Raw genomic sequence first — 25800 nt, 5'->3', positions numbered from 1 at the left:
GTATCCATGCAGCAATAATTATTGAAAATTTCATTTTTCTCTTCTAATATTCATGTTTAGTTAAAATTCACCATTCCAATTACAATTCTAATACATTTTGCAATACCTTACTTTTTTTAGATTACCAAATGGGATATGAATACCATGGTGGTTACAATTGTGAAATCAGAAGTATTGGTACCATAGATGTTTTGGATGGAAGGGAATGGAAGCTTCAGGCAGAGCTAGCTGTGCCTCGACATGGACATGCTCTCTCCTATCTTGGTATGAGGTGTTTGGATAACGCGTTAGCTTTCCTGAAAATCACTGCAATAATGTTTTTGAATGTACTCATAGACACAAAATACGGCTGTAATGACATGGGAAAGCTTAAATCAAAAAAATTCCTAAAACAATTTGTGTTGCTAAACCATTGTGGTGGTGCCTCAGTGGAACCTGATGGTAAATGCACATTAGCACGGCCAAGACCTAGACCACATACGTGCAGTGTGAACGAAACCCTTGGGGCGGGCTCGCGGGTTACACTCCTGGGGCAGGGTCTATAAGCGTGAGCTTTTTTACCTCTGCACCCAGAAGGGGGCGGACAGAAAGGAAAAGGGATTGGAGGCATCGCTGCGATGAGAGCCCGACAATACCTCCAGGGAAAGGACGGGGAAGGAAGGGAAGGGACGAGGAGTCCCGCACCATCACAAGGTGGGCGGGCCCTACTATTAGCAAAACCAAGCATACGCAATTAATATTCTACCAATTCTAGTATATTTTCCTATGAGGAAGAAAAATCTATCGATCGAATCGGTAGATACCACATACGTGCAGCCAGGACAACATGGAGTGATGTGGAGCAATGCACTCTAGTCAGACCAAGGTACGACGGACCCAGGACCATAGCTGTACGCTTTGGCCACACAGACCAAGCGCCAGACCCACTTGTCGTTGCGGCCAGACTGCCTTTAGCTGTTATGAGATAGCGCATACTGCCTGTGGCCAGTCTGCGACCATGAGTAGTTGGAGTGGGTTGTGCTGCGTGATTGATTTGTTTGTGGTTTGTGAACAAGTATAGTAGACAATATTGTGAAATGGCAGCAGAACCACTGTTTTATATGGAACGTTTGAATACAGGAAGTAAAAGAAAGGCCTTGTTTGTCGTCAGATGATTACACCAATAGAATAATAAAGAAGCAAAAATGAGAAGAAATTATATTTCTATTTGGTGGCGATGGTTCTATACCATTTTCGGTCTGGCAGTTGTTTTTCTTGACTTCAATACTGTCTTGGTCGAGGTTCTGGTCATGCTGTGCCAGACCAGTACTGGTCTTGACCATGCTAGTGCTCGTTTACCCTGAGGGATTTGCTGTATCACTGTGGTAATACCTCAAATGGTTACATACTTCCTCCCTACAATTCACCTGGCTTAGAATATGTTGGACAATTACAATATTTTAGGTCAACCATATCGTCCTTACTCCTGTAGTCTACTTTAGTCTTGTGAAGCAACCTCTGAATAGAGAAAAAGTTTCATAAATGTGTGTATACTCCTACCATGCTTTAAAGTTTATGATTTCTATTTGGACTGATTAACTGAGTACAGAATGTGGTTGGTGAGTGTACATTAACTTTGTAATAACATGGAAAATATAACGAAAAAATATTTGTGCTGCATCAATTTTTTTACAAGTGCAATGTCGTAATTACTAACTTAATGAGTAAAATATTTATTTTCATTGATATATTTTTCAAAAATACTTCATTGATTTGAAAAATAAACTATGGTATATTTGAACTTCCTGAATCCATAATTTTCATAATTTGGGATCATCCAAAATCCTGCAATATATCCAAGGCATGCTTAACGGGAGGCATAAGTTTTGCTGAATAATGAACCAATTCTTAAAAAAAACCTAAAACTTTTTTTCTGGAGACTATGACATTAAATTAACGGTAAAATTTTACAAGAGGTACAATCCGGATTTTGCCATCAAACCTTCACTTTCCTATTGTATTGTTGCCTCCTGATTAACGTGCTGACATTCATTCCTGGCGCAAATTAATACTTTTCGAGATATTTTAACTTTTATGAATAGTGTTTTTAGGGTTCTGCGAATGCGCGGCCATATTGGAATGGCGGTAAATGAGTTTCACGGCACATGTTTGGAATTGTAAACAAGAAAAAAATATCCCTCGAGCTGGTCCAATACATAACAAAGTGGGAGGTAGAAGTGGGTAAATCACTTTCCGGGCACATGTACGGGCTGGTCAACTAGAAAAAAATATCCCTTGAGCTGGTCTAGTTGGTAGGGTGGGAGGTAGAGGAAAGTGAAGGTTTGAAGGCGAAATCCGGATTGTACCTCTTGTAAAGTAATACCAAATTAACTAGCATTGCATTTATTTTCAGGAACTCAAATGGTTGTCATTGGTGGAATGTCTACTGCAATTAATAGTGCTTTAAAGGAAGTCGAGTGCTTTTGCAGTGAAAGGAAAAGATGGCTTTCTAACATAGCATTCTTGCCAGGATCACTTTGTGGTCACGCTGCTGTTTCTCTTCCTCCTGGTACATTAATGTGACTTGTTGGTGACTATAATAGTGGTGAATTCTTATCTGAGGCTTGTATAACCAATTTATTGCTGAAGAAGAACTGGCTGTTTAAACCATTAAAGCTGAACTGTTGTCCTTTTAATCATTGTTCACACATTTTGAATGTAATCTTATATTTTTTTGCATTGCTGCATTCCACAAGCGGCCACCAATTTAGGCTCATCAATCTTTCAATTCCTGCTCTTAGCGACAGGGGTAAGAATGGGAATTACATAATTGGTGGCATGTAATCTATGAAAAAGGCCTGTCAGTATATATGCTGGAGATTTAGCAGAAGGTATCTCATTGTTCTGAAAAATAATATTGGAATGGAGGAATCCTACATGTGCTTAAAGTCATGGCCATTTTATTACATCATTATAATCTTAAATGTCTCACTTTCCCAATTTAACTCTGTCTCCAGATTTTTTGCATCCAGGAATTATTGGGTATTTACTACTCATAGCAAATGTAAAATACTGTTTCAAACATCCAGTTAGCCAATTATAGTGTTAATTATGATATTTTAATTGGCTTAAGATACTTTTGTGCATTTATAGTGCCTATCTACAATTGTTTCATAATGATAAAATAACAATTGTACTAGTAAATACCAATTTTCTGAGTGACATTGTATGATTCTTAAACCTGTTCTTTAATAAAGTTACTCTAATCAAATGCCATTGTGAATAATGAGATATGTATTATTACGAGGGTTGCACCAAAAGTAAGGTTCCCATATTTTTTACAAATACAAAACTTTTTTTATTGATATTAATTATCACATCATTGAAAAGCTTACACTTTTGCCTATTTTTCAACGTAGTCTCCATTTTTTTCAACACACTTTTAAAGACAGTGCTCCAGCTTTTTTATCCCTAAGTTGAAGAAGTCTCCCGCCCACCGGTTGAGGAAGTGTGTGACCTCTGCTCGGACTTCATCATCGCTCTTGAAGCGTTTGCCGCCTAAGAGTTTTGTTTCGGGGATATAATGAAATACCCACGCTTCATCTCCGGTGACGGTAGAGACCAACAACTTCTCCTTGTTGCCCCCCACCTTAAAATTGTTGAAGAAATTTTCGAGCAGTGTCAAGGCGTTGCTCCATGAGTCCGTCAGTCAGCATCTGGGGGACCCAGCAAGCACACATCTTGCGATAACCCAACGTTTCTGTTAAAGTTCTTTCAATTGTGCTGTGAGAAGCTTAAGAAATGCGTTCCACAAATTCACGGACAGTGACCCTCCGATCTTTGAGCAGCTCACTGTTGATCTTCTGGACAATCCAAAACCGGCGGTCTTCCACTCCATTCTTCATCACGAACTTCCGTGCGGCCCTCAGCAAAAGCCCTGCAGCATTTACGGACGTGCTGAATGGACATGCACTCTTCACCATAAAGTTCAGTCAGTTGCTGATGAATCTCCAATGGCGGTAACTTCCTTGCAAGGAGAAATCAGATTACTGTTCGATCCTCACACTTGGCGGGAACGGGGATCATCACCTTCATTGTTGACGGTTGCTAAGCCAATAATGAGCAACAAAGTGAATCCCGGACTGGCGGACTCGGAGAGTAGGGAAACCACTGCGCACGGCAATGTTGTGGGATTTAGCCTAGCACCTACGCTCAAAATTGTAGCTCATTGGGAACCTTACTTCTGGTACAACCCTCGTATATTCTCATTTCCAGACCTACTCATCCCATGGTAGGTAGGGGAAGACTAGTTTAAAGCCCTGGTTTAGGTCTGCTTCCATCATAACGTCAGGGACCCTCAGCTTGAAAAAGGGAAGCCATTCAGGGTTACCCTCAGGGTTACCCTCAGGGTAAGGTGGGACCTTAGGTTATTGGTTAATGTAGAACCAAGGCTGTTATCACATTCAGTGAGAGACAACTCGACCTAATATGGAGCCAACTTTTATTTTTCAAGTCCAAAACAGCTGCTAATTCCAGCCAAAATTAGATCCAAAACACATGATTAGCAATGGAAGAAGAGAGTCAACTGAAAGTCTTGTTGAGGATCCAACTGTATAAGCTTCTCTGATATACACAGAGGAGGCATCCAAAAGTCACTTGAGATGCCTTAACCCTTCGGCTATGGGAGTTCATGATTTTTGCTACCAGCCTGTGAGGGAGAGAAGCAAGAAACATTTTTCCCCTCTATCCTGGCCAATGGTCTCGCAGGGACCGAACCCTTATAATCCGGGTGACCATTCCTTCTTCCCTACCAAGGATGGGCTAGCTCTTGTCATGGAAACCAGAAACAGAATGGATCAGGTAGGAAACTATACGAAATGAGCGGTACATTAGGAGATTCCATGAGGCAACCCCTGCCGTGGGGTCTGGCCTGGAAGAGTTAAGCCCAGGGACGCCGACTTAAAAATATATTGGGGGGGCCCAAACCAGGGATCTTGCCCTAGGAAATTTTTTAAGTAGTGATTTTTAAGTTTTTTAAGTATTTTAGAAGAGTCATATGATCAACATTAGAACCCTTATAACTAGAATCTCAATATCTCGACACTCCGGGGAAAATCAGCAAGCCTGACACATTTATTCCTCACACCCGGCAAAATCCCCATGTGTAAGATATCCGGGTAACAATAAAAATTTTTGTGAACTACTTCAGATGGTTCAGCAATGGTCGAACGTTTAAAAATGTTTTTTCCACAATCAGCATGACTTCAAAAAAACATTCCCACAGTCTAAGAGTTATTTTTTTCCTTCAAATTGAGATGCCTCATGCAGGGGCACAGCTAGGAATTAAGGCTGGGGGGGTTCTAGGCACAACTAATACAGTGAGGTTGGTGGGGCATGGAGTACCCTCAAGTAGAAGGTGCGGGGGTAGGCTGTCCCAAAAAAAAACTTTGTCCAAAAACTTGTCCAAAAAATAAACTTTTTTTTTTAATTTCAAAATCGTCAACCGGATTTCGATGACCCTCGGGTATACAAGGATAGGCAAAAAATTTTTCGAAAAATTATTAGTTAGCGAGAGGCGCCAAAATACCAACACCCTTAATTTGTCATACGATTTTGCGAAAACTGTCAAAATAAGGGTAATCATGGTAAGTTATGATCCGTAGGGCTAAAATTTCATCAGTTTTTGCGTATCTTTCCCCATTTAGGCTTTGTGGCACGCGCAGCCTGGCGCCAAGAGTGGCTCTAAGCGATGCGGCGCAACAGACGGCTGAGGCCGTCCCCCTAAAAACCCCACATTTCATGACAGGAGTTATGCTCGTAAATGGTATGATTAGAATATGTATACGTTTTTCCTAGCCCCCCAGCAGCTTTCGGGATATCCATTGTGTCTGGCGAATCGTCCACCCCTCAACAGCTGGCTGATCGTAATGTACCCCCGCCGCTTATTCCTCTTTACGCTGAACACCGCGCCAGGTAATTACAAACAGATAATTGGGAATGTGGGTGAGTTTTCGTCTGTCAAAAGCAACAGCTCAAGTGGGGCAACTTACTGGGATACCTTCTTAAATGTTATTATTTCCACGTAGACACAAGCATCCAATCTCGCAGATATTGCAGCTTACAGGATTAATTCCTTATATGATATTCTCGCCGTGGAGATACTAGCCTCAAATCTTGCAGATTTACGCATCTGGGACGTCAGATTTGCTCAAAATTCTACATCTTCGAAACGGGCTATTAGTGTCGTATGTCTTGACGAGAGGTATGCTCGTGAATGGTATCATTAGAATTTGTTTACGTTATTCCTAGCCTCTTGCAACTTTCAGGCTTGTTGACTGTCCATTGCGTCTGGTGAATCGTCCTCCCCACAACAGCTTGCTGATCATAATATACCCGAGCCGCTTATCCTTCTTTCGCTAAGCACCGCGCCAGCTAATTACAAACAGAGCATTGGTAAGAAGGGTGAGTAGTCGCCAACAGTAACAGCTGAAGTTAAGTGGGGCAACTTACAGGGATACCTTCTTGTATGTCATATTAGCCACGTAGACACAAGCCCTAAATCTCACAGATTTTTTTTGCATCTGGGAAGTCAGATTCGCTCAAAAATCTACATCTTCGAAGCGGGCTATTAGTGTCGTATGTCATGAAGGGAGGTATGCTCGTAAATGGTACCATTAGAATTAGTTTACGTTTTTCCTAGCCTCCTGCAGCTTTCAGGCTAGTTGACTCCCCATTGCGTCTGCCGCATCGTCCATCCCTGAACGACTGGCTAGTCACAATGCACCACCTCCCATTATCCTTCTTTCGCAGAGCACCGCGCCAGCCAATTACGAACAGAGCATTGGGGAGAAGGATTAGTATAGTCGTCCCCCAGCAGATTCAAGTTAAGTGGGGCAACTTACACGGATACCTTCTTATATGTCATTCTCGCCGCGGAGATACCAGCTCTAAATCTCGCAGATTTTGCGTATGGGACGTAGGATTTTTAGCTAAAATGGACATTTTCGAAGCCGGATATTAGTATCGTATGCTATGTCGGGAGGTAAGCTCGTAAATGGTGTCATTAGAATTTGTTTACGTTTTTGCTAGCCTTCCGTAGCTTTCGGGCTTGTTGACTACCCATTGCTTCTGGCGTATCGTCCTCCCCTCAGCGGCTGTCTGATCGTAATGCATCAGTGCTTTGAGAACGGTGAGTAGTCGTCCCCCCAAGGTACAAGACATCTATAAAGGTTAAAAAAAAGTTAAGGATGATAAAAAGTCAAATTTATTTTCATGAAACAGTTATTTACAACTCTCTCCTCTTTATCTGAAATTTCAGATATTACAATAATGCACATTTTACATGGAAAGATGATGATGATATGGAATATCAATTACAGAGCTTTACACGGGAAAACAATAATCCCTCTTGCTTGTTTTAAATCCAAAAGTGCCCACATTTAAAGGCCCCTTGCATGTCTAATTTCAATTAAAATGCTGCAGACAGCCAGTGGTCTATCAAAAATGTTGTAAACATTCAATCAATTCAAAAATCAAACACTAATCTGCTGCGTATAAAATAGTCATTTGTTTTCCAGCCAATTTTTTTGGAATTAATTTTTAGTTTCATTTATAGTCTGGCTATCATTATTTTTTCTATAGTCTGACATGAATCATTTAATAGTTCCTTCCACTTTGCATAGTCTTAATTTACCTTGTAGTAAGATAGGACCGCATCCCTTATAGGACTAGCAGCAGTGGTATTTTTATTCTCCCACTACAATTAATGAGGTGGTACTTTAACACTCCCATACAAAATGTAAATATTTCGAAAACATTATGCAAAACAACCTCAATAACTCCCTCAGGTACCTGGAAATATAAATGGTGCATTGCGCTGCGATGATTTAATTTTACGTACATAGAATATTAAAATAGAACATCTGGGTATAACCTCTATCAATCCTCTATGCAATCACATCATTTACACATTGAGATACACACTATCATATAACTTGGTCCTGTTTTAAATGCATATATGAAAGACCTGAAGGGGGAAGTAAGCAATTTCTTCTCTTGACCTTCACAGAAATTATTTTGGTAATTTATTGTAAATTTTGCTACGCATAACAACGAGTGCCAGTTAAACGCTGTCAATGAAAGAGGAAGGAAAGTGATCAATGTTAAAACATATGGGAAAGGTACACGGTCACCCTCCAAGTCTCAACTTAGAGTGGGAGGCAAGACCCTCTCCAAAGTCTACTCCCAATGACCCTCACAACCAATTACCTTCATTATTTCAACTTATACCTGCCCTATCTAATTTTGCTCACAGTGATTTTTTTGTAAAGAATAATTTGCTAATTTTGAATTTCAAAAACCAAATAAAAAATGGAAACTTGCCCTTTAACTGTTATTTATTAAACCCAGATAAAAAATTAAACTGCAATCACAGGAGAGATACCTATCGAGTGGAAAATAAAAATACCTATAACCTGATATTTTGGAAATGAAATGAGAAATGCACAATATCTAGAAAAAAAAATTCAGACTGTCTTGCAAGCCCAAAGTTTTAGATATTCCCCTTTCTTGAACTGGGCATCCAGAAAAATGCACTCTTATAAACTATAGAATTACCTCTAATTGCAATGACATGATTAAAAATATTCATTCTACGATATTTTAGCAGTCTTACTGTTGTTTAGCTAGCTTCTTGTCACAGACGGATAAATTAAAAGAACACTCATTTTTAACCTCACCTACTCACTGAATTATAACTCAATGAAAAATTAAATCTGAGCAGACATTTTTCTCACCCTTGTAACACAGTACATTACTAGCAACTTTGCACAAGAAAAGTTGAGCACAAGTTGGCCTAGGTAGAGGCACGCCAATATCTTGTAGCCTATATAGGCACATGCATCTTGTATGCACAGCATTGATGTTGACAATGACCAGGCAAAACTTAACACTGCTCATTAAAATGAGACTGATGCACTATTCTGATCATCTTGCTTTATCTGACTATCTCTATCGAGAAGCAGATAAAAGAGAGAAAAACTCAACAATGAAAATCCTTTTTTAAATGCCTGAAGTAAAATCACAGATTTTTTTAAGGAGCACAATGGTTTGGGTAACTCACGTTCCCCAAAAATGTTTTGAAAAATGTCCCTGTTGGTCTTCCCAGTCACCTTAAAAAGTCATAAAAAATTAATCCATTCTCTAGTAAATCCAAATCATTTGTGGCCAGCTCATTGGTAAATAAATTTAACAAGGAATAAATTCACAAGGATCACAAAGACAGATGATGAAACCAATGAAATTGATCCAGAGTCTTCTTCCTCTTTGCCATCAGGTATCTCATTTGGCGTTTCATTCATACTTTCTTCAATAGCATCATTTATGGCATTGAGAAGTGGAAATTTCTTGGATGGCGAAGAGTTCTCCCCACTGCAGTCTCCGTGAAAATCATCCGTATCAATGGACCATATCATAATACCTCCCAAGCCATTTGACATTGCAAATTTCACCTGCAGAAGACAAAGAAAATTAATGATATGGCAGTAGCTTCACCCAAAAGCTGTTCAACGTGGCAAAACATTATAAGCAGATTGTTGCCCGATGATAAATCTTTGGTGTTTCCTAAAGAAAATTATTTGTATTTTAGCTGGTGAAAGATAAATCAGGGTGTCAATTAGTTGCTCATTTGGAAATTCCCTGAAATTTCCAGGATTTTGAGGCTTAATTTTTACTTTCCCTGAGAAAATATTGATTTTTATTTGTGAATTATAAGAGATTTTTTGGCATATTTTCTGAATTATGTAAAATAAAGGCTTCTTTACACTTGCATACTTGGAGGAAATTTAGTAAAACCATAAAGATACAAAACTTTAAAATAATTTGAGAGAAAAATCACATCACGGCATGCATGTGAATATCACATAATGAGGGCTAAGGGCACATCATGAGGGCATTGCCATCATCATAAGCCAACAATCCTAAGATTGGTTTGACACAGTTCTCCATTCCACTCTCCTATCCACAAGACTATCATGTCTTCTCGTTAAAAAATTGGAGTGGCTACAACTTTGGAAAACAATGTGGTGTTTTCCTTTGGTTTTCACATTACAGTACTAAAGCTGTAAAGTAAATGTTAAGACGCCTACAATGAAATGAGTGCTGCTGTACTGAACGCTCTGGTCTCCACCTTCACTCATATGAAGAAAATCTGCTGCCCTCTCCCCTGGGTGATGGGAGGCGTAATTGCTGACAGCCTCCCATCGCCAAGTCACAGCATCTTCACAGGCTTAATGTATCATTTAGATGGCCTATCTTACCCTGAGATTGACCTATACCACCTCGGAATGCCGTCACTTTTTGACCATTGAAACCATTAAATCCATTAAAACTTTTTCAACTTCAATAGGAGGTATGCTCAAATTCATTAGTTAACCAGTAAATATCAGCAGTAGAGTGATTGAAATATATTGTGAGTGCCGATTCCATGCAAATAGGAGAGAACCAGGAATGCCGACTTACAAAAAATATTGGGGGGCCCTAACCGGAGATCTTGCCCCGGGAAATTTTATAGGTAGTGAGTTTCAAGGTTTTTAAGCATTTTAGAAGAGTCATATGATCAACATTAGAACCCTGATAACTGGAATCTTGATATCTGGACACTCTGGGGAAAATCGACAAGCCTGACACATTTTTTCCTCATACCCACAACGAATTTTGAGGGGGCTCGGGCCCCCTCAGGCCCCATGGAGTCGGCGCCACTGGAGAGAAATATTCCAATAAATAGCAGGTATATGCCCTGTGGTTATTTTATGGAAGTCAAGCTCAAGGGGTCAAAGACTCGAGTGTGGCTCAAAAGCCTTGGTATGCAGACCACTGTACTCCCCACCACAAATAAATTATGTGCATGTTATTCCAACAGAATTCCTCATGATATTTAGGATTCATGAAAAATAGCAGTTGCATATTACATGGAATACCCATGCATATTATCTGTTGAATCCTCTTTGTAAACTGATATATCTCCAGCAATTATGTAACTATGGAATCCTCGTATATCCCACTATAACCCATGTATATCTATATGTATATGAATGCCCTTGTGCAAGCAGGGATGCCTGCACAATCCAAGTACCAAGTTCTTACCTTTTCTTTGATACTAGCTTCATCATCATAGCTCAACCAGTGATCTCCTTTGACAGCATATGGTGTTTTTGCTACTTCATCATAAGATTTCCTCCAGGTAAGAGACATGTTGTGATTGTCATGATCATGCCCATCAGAATGGTCATCTTTGGGTGGCATAAACTCAAGACAGAGCTGCAAGGGTTCAATAGAATATGATAGAAATAAGTTTTGCCATTCTGGGAAAAAGTCCACGTGGAGAGTAAGGGGTCACAGTGTGGAAATGCATGACAAAATATGGAGGAAAAAAATATTTAACGTTATACCAAAAAGTTCAAACAAATTGAGAGACTGCTCTGCAACAAGTGAATGTGGCAAACAAACAGCCATTTAATCAAATTATGCTAATTTAATCAAAATAACAAAAATATTACAGAAAAAAATTCAATCAGTAATAGATGAAAAGTTGACCAGCATTGGATATGATTTCTCCCCAAAAAAACTACTAATAACTGTTAGATATATCATCAGTGACATTCATATTTTCACTTTTTGGAGAAGTAACATATTTGATTTATCTCTATACTGCAGCAAAAGTAGTGGCAGATAAAGAAGGGCGGAGAGGGCACTCATTCACTAAAAGTTATGCTGTATAGCATGATTTTCAGGTGAGGATATAGCAAAATAGAGCAAACACTGCAATGCATGTTGTACTCTAGTATGCTTTTGCTGATGGTATTTTCTCTCCTGGAGGTGCTGCAACACATCAAAACCCAGTCGTTAATGAAAGTTACACATTTATTTGCGAGGAACTTAATTGTTTTTTTTCTTTCGATATATCATAGCAGCTAAGGTAATTTTTAGCACTGAGGGAAATGAAGGATGAATATAAATATAGCAATACCCTACTCTCAATAAACTAGCATTACCTTACCCTAAATAAAATGTGGCACAACTAATTGTAATGCTAGTTTTTTTCTAAAATGTATAACAATCACAATTAAAAATGCTACATTTTTCTCGTCAAAAAGTGGAAAGAAATGCCGATATAATTTTAAGATCTGATAAATTATGAATGATTCACCTCATTGTATCCCATAAATCCATCTTCCTTTGTGAAACGTCCCTGGAAACCAGTAGGTTTTGCAGGAGAGCCAACCTTTCCATCATCTTCATTGGCCAGTAAAAATGTCCGCCCATACATTGGCACTCCCAAAACAAGTTTCTCCGGAGGAGCTCCAAGTCTAAGCATATGCTTCACAGTGTATTCCTGGAAAACATAATTTTTTTTAATTTGGACATAAATGAATGCATATCAGTATCCACCGCTGCATTTCAACTGATTGTTTACACATAATAGCTTAGGTACCATTCAGCTGAGTAGTTGAATAATGAAAGTGATATTCTGAATTAGTTTAACAATTAGTACAATAAAAAATCATCAGAATATTAAGTAATTATTAGTTATTCACTATACGCACAAATAAAAATCAAAATACATACATACTAAACTACTGAAATTTGGAGGGGAGAAAATTTTCCCAGGGAACTTTATTTTGCAAAACTTTTAGAAAAAATCAAAAGGACTCCGAGAAATATTACAATTCAATCATAAAACTCCATAAAATTTTCATTTCGTACATTGAAATACAGATTATTTTTTTCCTTTGTCTACCCAGACGGCACAGAATCCTCCGTATCTAATTCTTATGCAGATAGTATCCATTGACTAACGCTCCGTCGCTTTTTGTCAATGGATATTATCTGCATACGAATTAAATACGGAGGATTCTGTGCCGTCCGGGTATCATCATAGATTATTAAACCACTCATTAAAATCCATTAATTCAAAATAAAGTCAGAAAACCGCATTTGAAAGGAAATTATGAGTTAACAATCATTTAGAATCATATCATAGAATACAAGTTTAAAAAATACTTTTGAAGATAGTATCTGTAAAATTGCTATTAATGCATAGGTTGTTTGCACCTCCTCTATGAGTCGAGTCTAGCATTTTCTCAGAGAGAATAAAGATTTCTCTCCTTTTGAACTTAATTCTGGTAACAACAGAATCAAACAGGAGCTGAATAAACAAAAAAAGATCTTGCCATAACAGTACAGCACTTGAGCAAAGCAAATAAATTGTATGCCTCTCTGCTACAGAGCTGAGGAATCCTACGGGTGCTTTGTGTTATAAGGCATTAATTTGAATAAATAATGACCTTTGGCAATGGAATGATTTGAATTTCACATGCATTATGCTTCATTATTGTTTTCCGGCCGTTGGAAAAGGTGATGAACCAATACAATAAAGTTAGTCTCATTTCAGCATTCAAGCAGTACATTTTGTTATTCAACTTATATCCTTGCAATCCAATCCGTCCACAATAGTTTAGGGAGGTACAGTCAACACAGCTGGAAGCCTATTTTTCAACACTTTGGAAGAGAGCAATAAAGATATTGAAAGCTCAGCTGCTCCTCCATTCCCCAATTCTAGTCGATCATAGACATCTTTAGTTGTATTTCACCTCTTCCTACATTCTTTTATGAGAATGAGAAGCTGAGAACACAGTAGTGATAAGCTTCCTTGTGTGCTTACAACAATGCACTCACCCTGAGGCAACACAGTGAGCCAAACTGTGAGCACATCTTATTTCCCCTCTCCTTCTTGTTAAGCAAGATTTACACCTCTGACTTTTTACAAGAAATAACTATGGACTAAACAGCCTGACAACTATTTATTCACATTATAGAATCAATCAATAAACTTAGCCTCACTTTAAATAAAAGGAAACGATAAAATTAAAATTGAGAGCAAATTAAAGAGTGATGACTTACCACATTGAAATATTCATCAAGAGGAATCCTTGGCTGCTCAGGAGGATGGAGAGGAGCATTGTGACCAGTTTTCTGATCCCAGGAACCATGATAGTCATAGCACATGAGATGGAAAAGGTCAATATGAGGAGCAAGGGCTTGCACATCATAGGCTGCATCTATTTTATCCTTGGCAGCACCAAAAGCAGAGGTCAGTATCCATCCCCTGCTTTTGAAGGCTTCTTTCAGCTCCTATGTGAGAAAATAAACAAAAGCAATGAGATGACGCGAAGTAATACGGAGGGAATTTGGGATAGGATATGAAAGATAATAGAAGAAAGTTAAAATTAAACTTTCAAAAGATTACAGGAAACATTGCTGAGTGTACTGAATCACTGTTACTCATACATAATCAGAGGGATCACATATGTATACCCAACCAGCTATTTGAGGGTCACTTCCAGGTTGTATTTTTGCATGAATGTATTTTATCAACTTCAAACAGCAGGTAAGGAAATAGCGTAGGTAACTAAAGACTTTAAGCTTCCCTGTTGCATGCTACCCAGACGGCACAGGAAGTTTTCGTACCTAAATACGAGGGTGGACAATCAAGATACAAAAATCGCGCTTAGGAAGTTACTTAGAAGGTTTTGTTTCTTTATTTCCTTTAATGACGAAAAAAGATGCAAGAGGACTGGCAAATTCATATGCATCGATAAAATTGTATCTCATCGATAAAACTGTATTCGGTCTGGGACTATTTTCTTTCGCGGGTGGTGCCATCTGGTGCCATCGTGCCATATCCTCCTAGAAAGATCACATGCCTTCACAAGCCGTTGGAGATGGCATGGTTTACGTCACGTCTCACCACATTTCAGGGATTTTTGTGGTTAAGTTTGTGAAAAATAGAGTGTCTGGTAATGGTGAAGTTTCCCTTATTCTTTAATTTCATTCTCTGGGCTTCAGAAACGTGTTTGTGAGATATTTTTGTTAAAAGTGCCTTCCGTGTGTGTAATGTCGGGATGTAATGGAAACTCCGGGACATGGCTCAAGTTTTTAGCTTTCCAAAAGATCCTGAGTTGAAGAAGAAGTGCATTCGGGCGATAAGAAGAAAACATTTCACCCCTACGAAAAACTGTGAGGTATGTACTCTTTCTCGCTGTAATTATTTGGATGTAATTTTAAGTTAGAAGTGGCTTCGGGATGTTGATGCATCAACATCCCGAACTATTCAGTACTGAAGTACTATAGTACTATTCAGTACTAAAAATGGTGATTCAAAATATTGTAGCAGCAATTCTTTTGAAAATTCTTGCATTTTAGTTGTCTTTTTTGTATTAATTCATTCGGTAAACGTGTGGTTAAAGGAGAATTTAGGAATAAGCTGCCAAGTTTATAGGATCGAGTATTGCTTCTTAGCTTGCCCTATGGCGTATTACACGTCGGCTTTCATCATTTCAAATTATCTTATGCTATAGTTTAAAATAATAAAAATATCAGGCATAAAAATATTTACTATATTTACGAGCCTAGTAATTTGATTTCTCATGCAGAAATACCAAAAATTGGAAATGATTTGACCTATTAAGTTACATGGTATTTTATTATTTATTAATTTTAGGTGTGTGAGCTTCACATCGCACCTTGTGATATCAGAAAATAATCTGTGGCCTTGGACGAGAAGACGAGGAGAAAATTCCTGCTGAATTGAAGGTGCCCAGATTGGAGGAAGGTACCATTGCTTCACTGTTACCTGTCGCCAAGAAGACAGACATTGTGGCAGAAGTGACATATTTGTGGATGTGGATTTGATTTGTGCAAGTTGGTGCAGTGATAGTGGACGTTCATCGGAGAAAGTATTGACGATAGTTTGTATGTATCGACCAGTCCTCTTTTAATTAATTTTCTATTCGAAAGAGAATAAGAGTAATTGTTTCGCTAAATTAGATGTGGGATAGAAGAGAAAATTGGAAATATTATTGTGGTTGACAATAGAAAATACATAATATATGTATTGTATTTCTGTGGGTTTTTTCTTTCCTGCCTCTTTAAAATTTCTTGCGGTGGTGACTTCATGCAAAGTAAGTATAAAATCGGAGGTGTGATCTAAGAGATGCCATGTTTTATTTTACGTGTTTATGCTGGTGATTTGGCAGGACTTTCATATTTTTAATAGGTTGATACATTTACTGCAGTGACCTAGGGACTTTTACTCATACCAAATAATTTTTCAAATACTTTAGCGCCTGATATGGGTAAGTTTTAGTAGCTGAGACTGAACTATACGTTAATTTTTGCTTGCATTTTGATGAATTCGATCATACTAATAGCAGATGTGTCAGCAATCCTGTTTCATCGGCAATTTTTATTTAAAAATTTTATTTCGTCAGGCTTTAGGGTAAGCTTTTTAATGCTCGTGGGCTATGTGATGTCTTATTTAGTGTCAAAATTAATAAGAATTTACTCTCATTAACATCTCAAGGTTTCCAAGTAAGTACGAGGCACTTAACAGTGCTGGATGCTGGGGGTGCGTGAATTAGCCATGAGAATCTCATTTTTCGCAGAGTTATTTAAGTGGCCGAGTAAGTTTTGTAAGTTCTCAATGGGTAAATAATACTATATCATGAATTCTAATTACCATGAAAAACTCACAACCGACAAAAACTTTGTCGGTCGTGAGTCTTTCATGGTAATTAGAATTCATGATATGGTGTTATTTACCTATTGAGAACTTACAATTCATAATGATTCGTATCAAGGTTCTCGCTACGGTCGGTAGCTATCGATTGTGTTGCGTTCGATACATTTTTCGATCGTGCGAGTTACGATGTATCTAATTTCGACCTAATCGATTGAGATTAGCCTGAGTGCCGTGTTCCTGCGCGCTTCGTATCCAATCGTACGTGCTTAGTAGCGGACATTCACATGCTGCGTACGCGCTTCGTCGACAGGCCGCGAACGGAAATTATCCATTGACGAAAAGTGACGGAGCGGCATAGTATCCCCTTAGTCAATGGGTACTATGTACATACGAATTAGATACGGAGGGTTCTGTGCCGTCTGGGTATGGATGAAGTTTTCTCAGGTAAATCAACTGGTAAGTTGATAAGGCAAGACTAGTGCTTGATGACTAGAACTCTGTCATTACTCACCAAATAACCAGGTGATGTACCCCAGAAAACTTAACCCAAATTAAGCAACTCTTTGTTAATTCTGGTTCACTGCACATCATGTCATAGTTGGTTCTATTGTATACAGATTATGCATTGTAATTCACTTGAGAAATGGAAAAATTGGAGAAGATGAGAAAACTAGCTCAGAGGGGGGAGGGCCTTCAAAAGTAGAAATTGATTAAGCAAGTTGCTTGATTGAGGAAAACTCATACGAAATTCACACAATATTCAATTTAGAAATAAATCTTTGGGAAAACTCATACACCTCAAAACTCATATGCCCTCTTGAAAGAGCATAATTCATCTTAAATAAGCAAAATGACAAGGAAATAAAAAGTGGCACATTTTTTTAAGGCACATCATTAAGGCATCATTACTTCAACCATGGGCATACCCAGCGAGGGGCAAGGGGGGGGGGGGGGAAGCTTTTAAGCGAAATCAGTTAAACCAACGAAAAATGATATGTATTAGTATAAGATATGTAACTAAGATAAATTATTTTTTCAATGAAATAATCTCATAAACTAACAAAGCGCTGTAATAATATTCTTAAAATGATAGTTTTATTCACCTTTCCCATGCTAAAATGTCACAACTTAGATTGCCGCCCCTCCCCTTGATTATGGCTTGCCCCCTCTAGTTATGATCCTGGGTACGCCTGGGACTTCAACCAAGCTTTATGCCCAGAAAGATGATTTGGTGTGCTATGATTACTTATTACTCATACTTACTCGGACCAATGCAACAAAGTTTTTCTTATCTTCTGGTTTTCCTCCACGTTGTGATGGATATTCCCAATCCAGATCCAAGCCATCAAAGTCATAGTTGCTGAAAAGAACAAAAATGGAAACATGAGACTTCAAAATTAATGAGACGAATAGCATGAACAGCATAGATGGGTAGCTGTGAAGTATAGTGACACACCATATTACTTCAATTTTTTTGTGGACTTTAATGGTTTTCCTGACAATGCAAATATTTTTTATCACTGATATAAAATATACTAGAAATTTCAATTAAACAATGTTATAAATAAGGATGGAAAGTAGTATTTTACAAAATGTTTTCAAAATTACCATTTATTTAAGGCTAGCAAACCAGTTTCAAGTGCTTCGCCAATGTGTGCATAGGCCCTTGTAGAAAGGAACCAGTCTTGCAGTCATCAAGTACCTTAAATATTCACCTGCAATGATACTACTTTCTACCAGCAAAGCTGTGTACGCATCAGAATTTCATAGATTTTCTAATTTTCTAAGTTTGCCGGTTTGTTAATTTAAGTATACTGGGACTAGCCACTGTGATAACTTTTACAGAGTCACCGCAATGCCCACAAATTTCCACGGGGGAGAATGATGCCTTGGTAGCTTAACTGGCTAAAGCACTCGGCCGGAAATCGAGGGATCCGGGATCGAATCCTGGTAAAGGCGAATGATTTTTCCTCTGTGGATTTTTCACACAAAGTTTGCCAGCTGAACCACACTTCAAGCACCAAACTTTCAAGATCCAATGAAGAAGAGGATTGTTTAACTCTCATGATATGATATCCAGCGGCGGGCTCAGCATCAAATTTGGGGCTCAGCGTCATGATCTGGGTCTGGGGAGGTACCCCCGGGAGAGACAGGCATTTTAAACATATTTTGAAGACTAAAATTTCTGTTGTTTATTCACACTTTAGTGATAACATATAAGCACGCGATATGAGAAATCACTTTATTTGGCAGGAATTACACACAAGAACATGAGCACATGTGCGGGGGAGAAAAAGCAACTACCACAGGGCACCACCATACGGGCTCATACCAAAACAAGAAAATGGTGTGGGGTATTTTGTTTCAACGGTTACTTCAAACATCACAATAATTTCATTTTTATTCTTCGCAGCAGATGAAATTGAACGATTGTAGACATTTAAGGACAAAAAAAACTATTGAACTAATGAAAATGACCTATTTTTGATAAAATTTGGAGGGGTCATGACCCGTGTGAAATCTCCTAAATCCATCAGTGATCACGTCCCAAAATCCAATTGCTTTAAAGTATAAAGAACCCAGATAGAGTTGTCATGTGTCTTCCTTGAGATTAAAAAATTCACAAATCAGTAGCACAGCAGAATGGATCCAGCAGAGGAGCTAAGTGACCCACAATACTCTCAAGGACAACTCAGACATGCACATTTACTCTCCCCACTCCTCACATGACTCACAAAGTCTTTCCAAAAGGCAAAATTTGGTTTGTTGACAAATCAGAATTACTCATGAGCCAAAAGATAATATTTTTTTACAGTCAGGAAAAGAAATGAATGTCACAAATCATATATTTCAGAAAAATATGGTGTCACCCTACTTCATGATTACCACACTAATTGTAAGTAATATATTTAGACTTACTGGATGAAATCTAAAGCACTGGCAACGAAGAGTGCTCTGGTATTAGCAGTGGCAGCCATTGCTGAGTAATTCTGGGATCCTTCATTCCATCCACCTACCGCCAAGGTAACTTTCAAATGAGGATAATGCCGCCTTAAGCCAGTCATTCGGCGGTATGTACCTATGATAAAAAGAAAATAAAAATATAGATCATTTCACAATAAATATAATTATGCATCACTTTAATGAACTTCAGCTTCTTGAGTTTCATGAATACATGGTTAACTTATAATGAAAGATTTATATGCTATTTTTCTGCTTACTTAAAATTTAGCAATATAAGATGGACAGGTATTACCACAAGGAAGAATTTAAGGCAATTATGCACTCCATAAAAAGTGCTCTCGTCACCCTAAAAAATCCAATTACATCACCCGTGAACATAGTAGACCACTGCTGTACCCTAACTCTATTTTTGCACTTACATAAAAGAGAGATATAAATAATCAGAACAAGAGCGTACCCAGGATCAAAACTTGGGGAGGGTGGGCAAGCCATGGTTGTTAAAGTTATAGTTAAGATTTAAGCATGGAAAAGGTGAATGAAATCAACATTTTAAGGAAAATGTAACAGCTCTTTATTAGTTTTTAAAATTATTTCCTTGAAAAAATATTATTTTCCTTATAGACATTTGCGATTTTTGCTTGTAGGGGGGGGGGGGCTGCCCCCTCCTGCCCCTAGCTGGGTACGCCCACGAATCAGAAAGGTGCAAGGTACAGGACATCGTTTTTCCAGACAGCCAATATAAAATAGGCAATAATCAAAACTGGACTCAGAAGTATAAAATAATGTCTCCTCGTTTGAATCATATTGCAATAAAGCTTTGCGGAAAAGAATATCCAAACGAATCTAGTAATTAGATCGAACCCCTAGGTAATATGTTTCCCGAATAACGAAGTAACGACAAGCGGTGCATATTTTCAAGGATAAAATCATGTTGTTAGAGGACCTGTCACTTATTCGATTCTAATGTAATAACTGGATAATTATTGAATCTAATTAATGATTAATGAATTATCATCTGGATTGAATACGATTGCCGAATAGTAGCTCCATTGGACACCAGAATGTTATTTAAAAATCGATTGCAAAAGTTACACCCAACAGACAATAAAAAAGCAATTAGACAAAATAGAGATAAAGGACATCGGCCAAAGGAAACGGTGAAACAATTATAGTATTAGCCGTCATTAAATAGAAAGAATACCTCGAAAGACGTAATAATTGAGGATAACAGATGAGAATACTAGTTACATTATGGCAACTTCAACTCCTGGAAAAGGGGGAAATGAATAAATAGTACCACGATGCAACGTCAATCTTTAACACTCAAATGACCTACATCATTACTCCCGCAGCTTCGGTCACGTTGAACCCATAAAGTACCCATTTTTTGGACGAAATACAAAACTAACAGTAATTAAAGGATTTGCCGACCACTCATAACCAGCAAAATTAGTTACGTAAGTGCATCTATCTCTAAGGAAATCATTTAGAAAAAAAGTAATTTGGCCGCAATTCAACTTCGTCTGGACACGCCTACCTTAGAGTAAGAACGAGGCTAAGCCAGAGTTAGGCGTCAGACACAAGTGGAAAATGTTAATATATTCCACTGATTGGTGCGAGGGAAAAATCAGATGGAGGAGATAAAATGCCAAATCAATTATTGCCAGTGGTAAAGGTAACTGAACTTGGAAAGAGAAAGCCGGTGGGTCGTGCATTCACCGCCTTCTCAACGCTTCTGCGGTGACGAGGCCTCGTCGGGGAATCACGGTCGTCCCATCTCCACCATATATTCTTCGATTAACGCTGTGCATACGGCGACAGTGAAAAGCTTTATACATTTACAAAATAAAAATGAAATACAAAATAAAGCTGCGCGATTTGTCAAAAACTGCTATGGGCGCACAGAAATTCACCGTGTAAAGTGGCCTGTAAATTATAGTTTCTGTTGGATGAATAGTTTTTGGTGAATTGCTCAGCTTTCTTAAGGCCGTTTTACACGGTACACGGAATTGCGCAGTCTGACGTACGTGCGAAGGCGCAATCAAAATTGCGTCGTGTAAAGCGGTGAATTGCTAGAACACATGCGAGAATGCGTGGATGCGAGACGGCAAAATAGCCCCTGTTCTAATTTCGTTCATGCATTCGCGCAATTCCACGCCATTTTAGAAATTAATGCAGCTCTAACCTGCGCAATTCCGTGTACCGTGTAAAACGGCCTTACACAGGTGTTGAACGAATTGAGTTGCGAGCCACTTGAGACTCGGAGGGTGAGATTGCAGTTGATAATGAATATATTTAATCGGGATAGTAATGGAGCGTCTAGGAAAACATCATATTAGAACTCCATTACATCTCCTGGGCCGACAGAGGCGATAAATTTAGAAAGATATTTTGCCGAATTAATAAGTATGGAAATTCTTTTTTCCCCCGCACGATAAAGGACTATAATAGGTGAAATTTTTAAAGCCTTTCCATACGAAAACGGCTGGTGTCCTAACACCCTCCACACGCCTCTTGAGGCGACTTGTGGGGCAGTAGGTATACAGAGGTAGATGTAGATTTAACGAAACACTATAGGACTGCAATGTTCTGCAACCCACGAAGTCCTCCAATTCAAAACAAACTTGTTCTATCAATCATTCATATCTGATGTATTACGTGACACTTCAAACAGTGTTACATACGGTAAAGTGTCCTCGCCAAATGTTCCATCATTTGACTCCAAAATCCACAATTTCTATCAATTTCAATCGACTTATTTCTTTACCTGACAGGTTGTATAACCTTTACCACCACTCATGTGGGTCAACTCCTATCGGCATTTCCACCGGGTTAAAGTATCCGTATTAGCCAACCTTTCAAGCTACTCCCTTGCCCCCGAGCGGCGAAGCCTCTATCCCGCTGCAGCGGGATAGAGACTTCGCCGAGGCATCGAGGCACAAGGATATTAGGAAGTTCAGGGAGCAGCACTCCAGAAAATTTTCAAGAATGGTGTCATTCGAAGATATTTTTCGAAGACTTCTTCTATCTTCGGACGCAATAATATCCTCATCAATCGATTCGAATCACGGAAATGTGAAGGTACCTAAAGGAGCTAGGAACCTCCTTCTGATTGACGAGAACGCAGAGTCGGATGGAGACGAGATTGATTCAGATGACAAAAACCTATAACTGTATTTACTCAGGTATGCATTATTTCCATTTCATTAGTCATTCATTTCAGATACAGAAATATGGTTTTAACTTCTAAAGAAAATAATCAAAAAATACTTGAATTAATTTCCGTGGAATACATTGATAAAATCGATATCCTTAATATTATATAGATACCGCGCATCGATACATATTCTGTGATGCATCGATACATTAAGGTAAAGTTGTTTAGGGCTATGTATCGAAGTTTCTAAGTCATTGATAGTACTTGTATGCATATAATAAGCATCTAACATGCAGCGCTTTTAATATTAAAATTAGGGAATTTTTACTCTTTCCGCCATTTTATTTTAGAGAGGCCCCTGATTGTTCTAGAGCAAAAATAACATTAGATTCGGATTAAGGAGATAAAAATAATAGAAAAACGAAAAAATCGTGGATCTACGTTGAATAATAACGGAGATATTAGTTTTGTCAAGCTTTTTTCGATTTCCGCCCACTGTGCGCTGGGACTTTGTGGACAACGGTAGGAGGATGGGCGATGCCGTTCCGAAGAGTTTGCCGACGAAGCCGGTGGTGGAGCAGCCAAGGGTACGCTTTTCTACCCCCTGGCCGGCCTCGTAACACTTTCGGGTCAGATTATTCGAAAAAAAAATCTTCGGACAAAATTAGACGGCGAAGCCGAACTCTGAGTTTCTAAGGGGCGAAACCCCTTAGCGAGCGCGCGCAACGCGGCGAGTCTCTTTTCTATATCCCCGAACGTCTTCACAAACTTGGCTCAATCTCACCTCTCTGATCATCAATAAAATCCGAATATTCAAGCGTGATTGAGTGAAATTTTTCCATAATGAAATAAACACTTGCAATTTTCCACGATTATAAAACTTATTATGGCCTAGGTTTCCAGTTTACTTCATGTACCTCCTTGAAGATGATGTAGTAACATTAAAACCAAGGTCGTAATTAATTTTATAATCGTGGAAAGTAGCGAGTATTTATTTCAATAAGTGACATTAATTAAGAAAATTAAACCAATAAAAATGAAAAAACATCAAAAAAATTAATGAATAGGGGTCATTTGGATCTCCGCCACAGTTCTTGAGCAAATGCACTCAAATATTCATTAATATAATCAATAATGTCACTCCCTATACATTTCTTACCATTGTAACGATTCTCTTCATTTTTACTTATTTGTTTTGTAAATTGACATTATTGCTGTACGTGGGAATTATCAATAAAATAAAAATTGATAAAATTAATGGTTATTGCATTTAAGACTCTTGAAGGATCTCTAAATGCTAAACAATTATCGATATATTTTTTAGCTTACTGTTCTTACTCCCCCGTTGTTAACATCTTAAGATAAAGAATAAAGAATCCGAGAAAATAAAAATAAGCCACAACCTTCCCTCCCCCGGTTTACTTGTTTGTAGCTGCTGCTATAAGACCTCGTCCGAAATAACTACTTCAAAGAAAGTGCGTAACCCACGATAACGTATTTTCACATAATGTTCCATTACGTGTCTCGGGAAAATAAAAATCCACAATTTAGCGATTGATTTATATGCTTGACAGGTTTCGGAACTTCGGAAATTTTTAGAAAAAAATGAAAAAAACCAGGGACACTCGTGAGGCAGACAAAGAGTTGAAGCCATCATGTGCTATGAAATAGCGAAGTATTTTGTTTAAAAATAAATGCAAGTAACCAGTTTTACATATCACATATGGATGCTCTTACGAGAAACGCTTTATCCTCTATATTATTTCTACTGTATAGATACCTTTTTCTCAACTTATAGGCAACCAAACGCTACAAATGAGGTACCAAAATGTACAGAATTTATAAGAGAACATGCGACGGCATATCTTTCTTCCTAAATATTGCCATTGTTTCCTAAAATTGGTTTTTAAAATTAAAAAAATAATAATCGATTTAAAAAAATAATCGATTCCGGCAAGATTGTCCTCATCCCAAGAATACAGTTAACGCCGACGGATCCCACCATGCCTTTTAATTTGATTCGCACACAATTTCCCATTAAGGTTTCCTATGCGATGACTATTAACAAGGCTCAGGGTCGGACTTTGCAAAGAGCTGACTTATTACTGCCTGACCCTGAATTCTCTCATGGTCAACTTTATGTAGCATTCTCTAGGGTAAGATATTTTCAAAATATTTTTGTAAATATTAAGGAAAACGCTAAACAAGTATTAACAGAGGATAGTGCAATTACTTCCAATGTTGTGTATAAGAGGTCCTCTGACCTCAATGTGTACATGAACATTCCAAATAAATTTGTACATAAGACCCTGCCTTTTTTTTCTACATTTTAAAATCAGAAACGCGCCTATCCCTCTGTGGACCTGCATTGAAAAGAGCGGTGGAAGGACGCTGTGAGCGGGCGCATTACGCTCGTAAGTTCAAAATTAAGGACTCCCAAATTCTCGCAAGAGTCGGCCCGCAATGTAAGTACCTGCGGGACATTTATCTTTCCATAGCAGACATTCGCGGATGCAAACAATCGTGATGGCGTAGACGCGTTTTCAAGATAGTTAAGGAATTACACGCGGATCCATCACAAGAAGGGATCAGATAGGTTTAACCTGGGAGTGTCGTAAGAAGGTCCAGGCGTCACACAGGTCGTGTGAAAACCCATTCATCAATTCCCTGCTAAACCTTGTGAAGGATCAACGTTTACAATGGAATTTTGCATTCCGTTTGAATACTCACTGAAAGACGTCATCGGCAACTAACTTAAGTCAATTAGATTAACCTCATTTTTCTAATATACTATTCAATTATTTAATAAATTTGGTTTATATTTAATATGAAAATTTGTTTGTTTCATCAGTATTGCAAATTTATGAAAACATTGACGTATAAAAGCTTATTATTTGTTTCTGAAACATGAAACGGAGGCAGAGACATCTTACGCAGAGTTTGGGTAACTACTTCCGTGAAAGTTGATTTTGGCGGCAAATTTGAATTTCCAAACGAGCGTAAACGAAGAATGCTAAGTATGTAATTACTAACTGCTAATGGAACTTCTTCACTGGCTACAGGCTTTCCACTGACCCAAGGTCATTGCTACCTTACGCTAAATCCTCCTTGACAGTTAAGT

The 25800-nt window shown here is 38.3% G+C and overlaps 1 protein-coding gene and 1 long non-coding RNA gene across 2 annotated transcripts in view; one reads left to right on the top strand and one right to left on the bottom strand.

Moving 5' to 3' along the window:
* The first annotated feature begins 77 nt into the window (after positions 1–77).
* On the top strand, positions 78–3245 carry LOC124165556. Its single transcript, XR_006866253.1, has 2 exons — positions 78–264; positions 2393–3245. It is a non-coding gene; the product is annotated as an uncharacterized LOC124165556 (long non-coding RNA).
* Positions 3246–7227: 3982 nt separating this feature from the next.
* LOC124165323 (probable chitinase 2) overlaps positions 7228–25800 on the bottom strand; it is a 56752-nt gene continuing 38179 nt past the window's right edge. The window contains exons 3-8 of the mRNA XM_046542681.1: positions 19478–19637; positions 17822–17918; positions 13939–14169; positions 12185–12370; positions 11122–11295; positions 7228–9488 (exon numbers count right to left, since the gene is read on the bottom strand). Coding sequence (XP_046398637.1) covers positions 9210–9488; positions 11122–11295; positions 12185–12370; positions 13939–14169; positions 17822–17918; positions 19478–19637 — 1127 coding nt within the window. The 3' untranslated portion in view covers positions 7228–9209. The remainder of the gene's footprint in view (positions 9489–11121; positions 11296–12184; positions 12371–13938; positions 14170–17821; positions 17919–19477; positions 19638–25800) is intronic.

The sequence above is a fragment of the Ischnura elegans genome, chromosome 9 (assembly GCF_921293095.1).
Source record: "Ischnura elegans chromosome 9, ioIscEleg1.1, whole genome shotgun sequence".
NCBI lineage: Eukaryota > Metazoa > Arthropoda > Insecta > Odonata > Coenagrionidae > Ischnura > Ischnura elegans.
The sequence above is the reverse complement of the archived record's forward strand: the minus strand, read 5'-3'. Positions and strand labels throughout refer to the sequence as shown.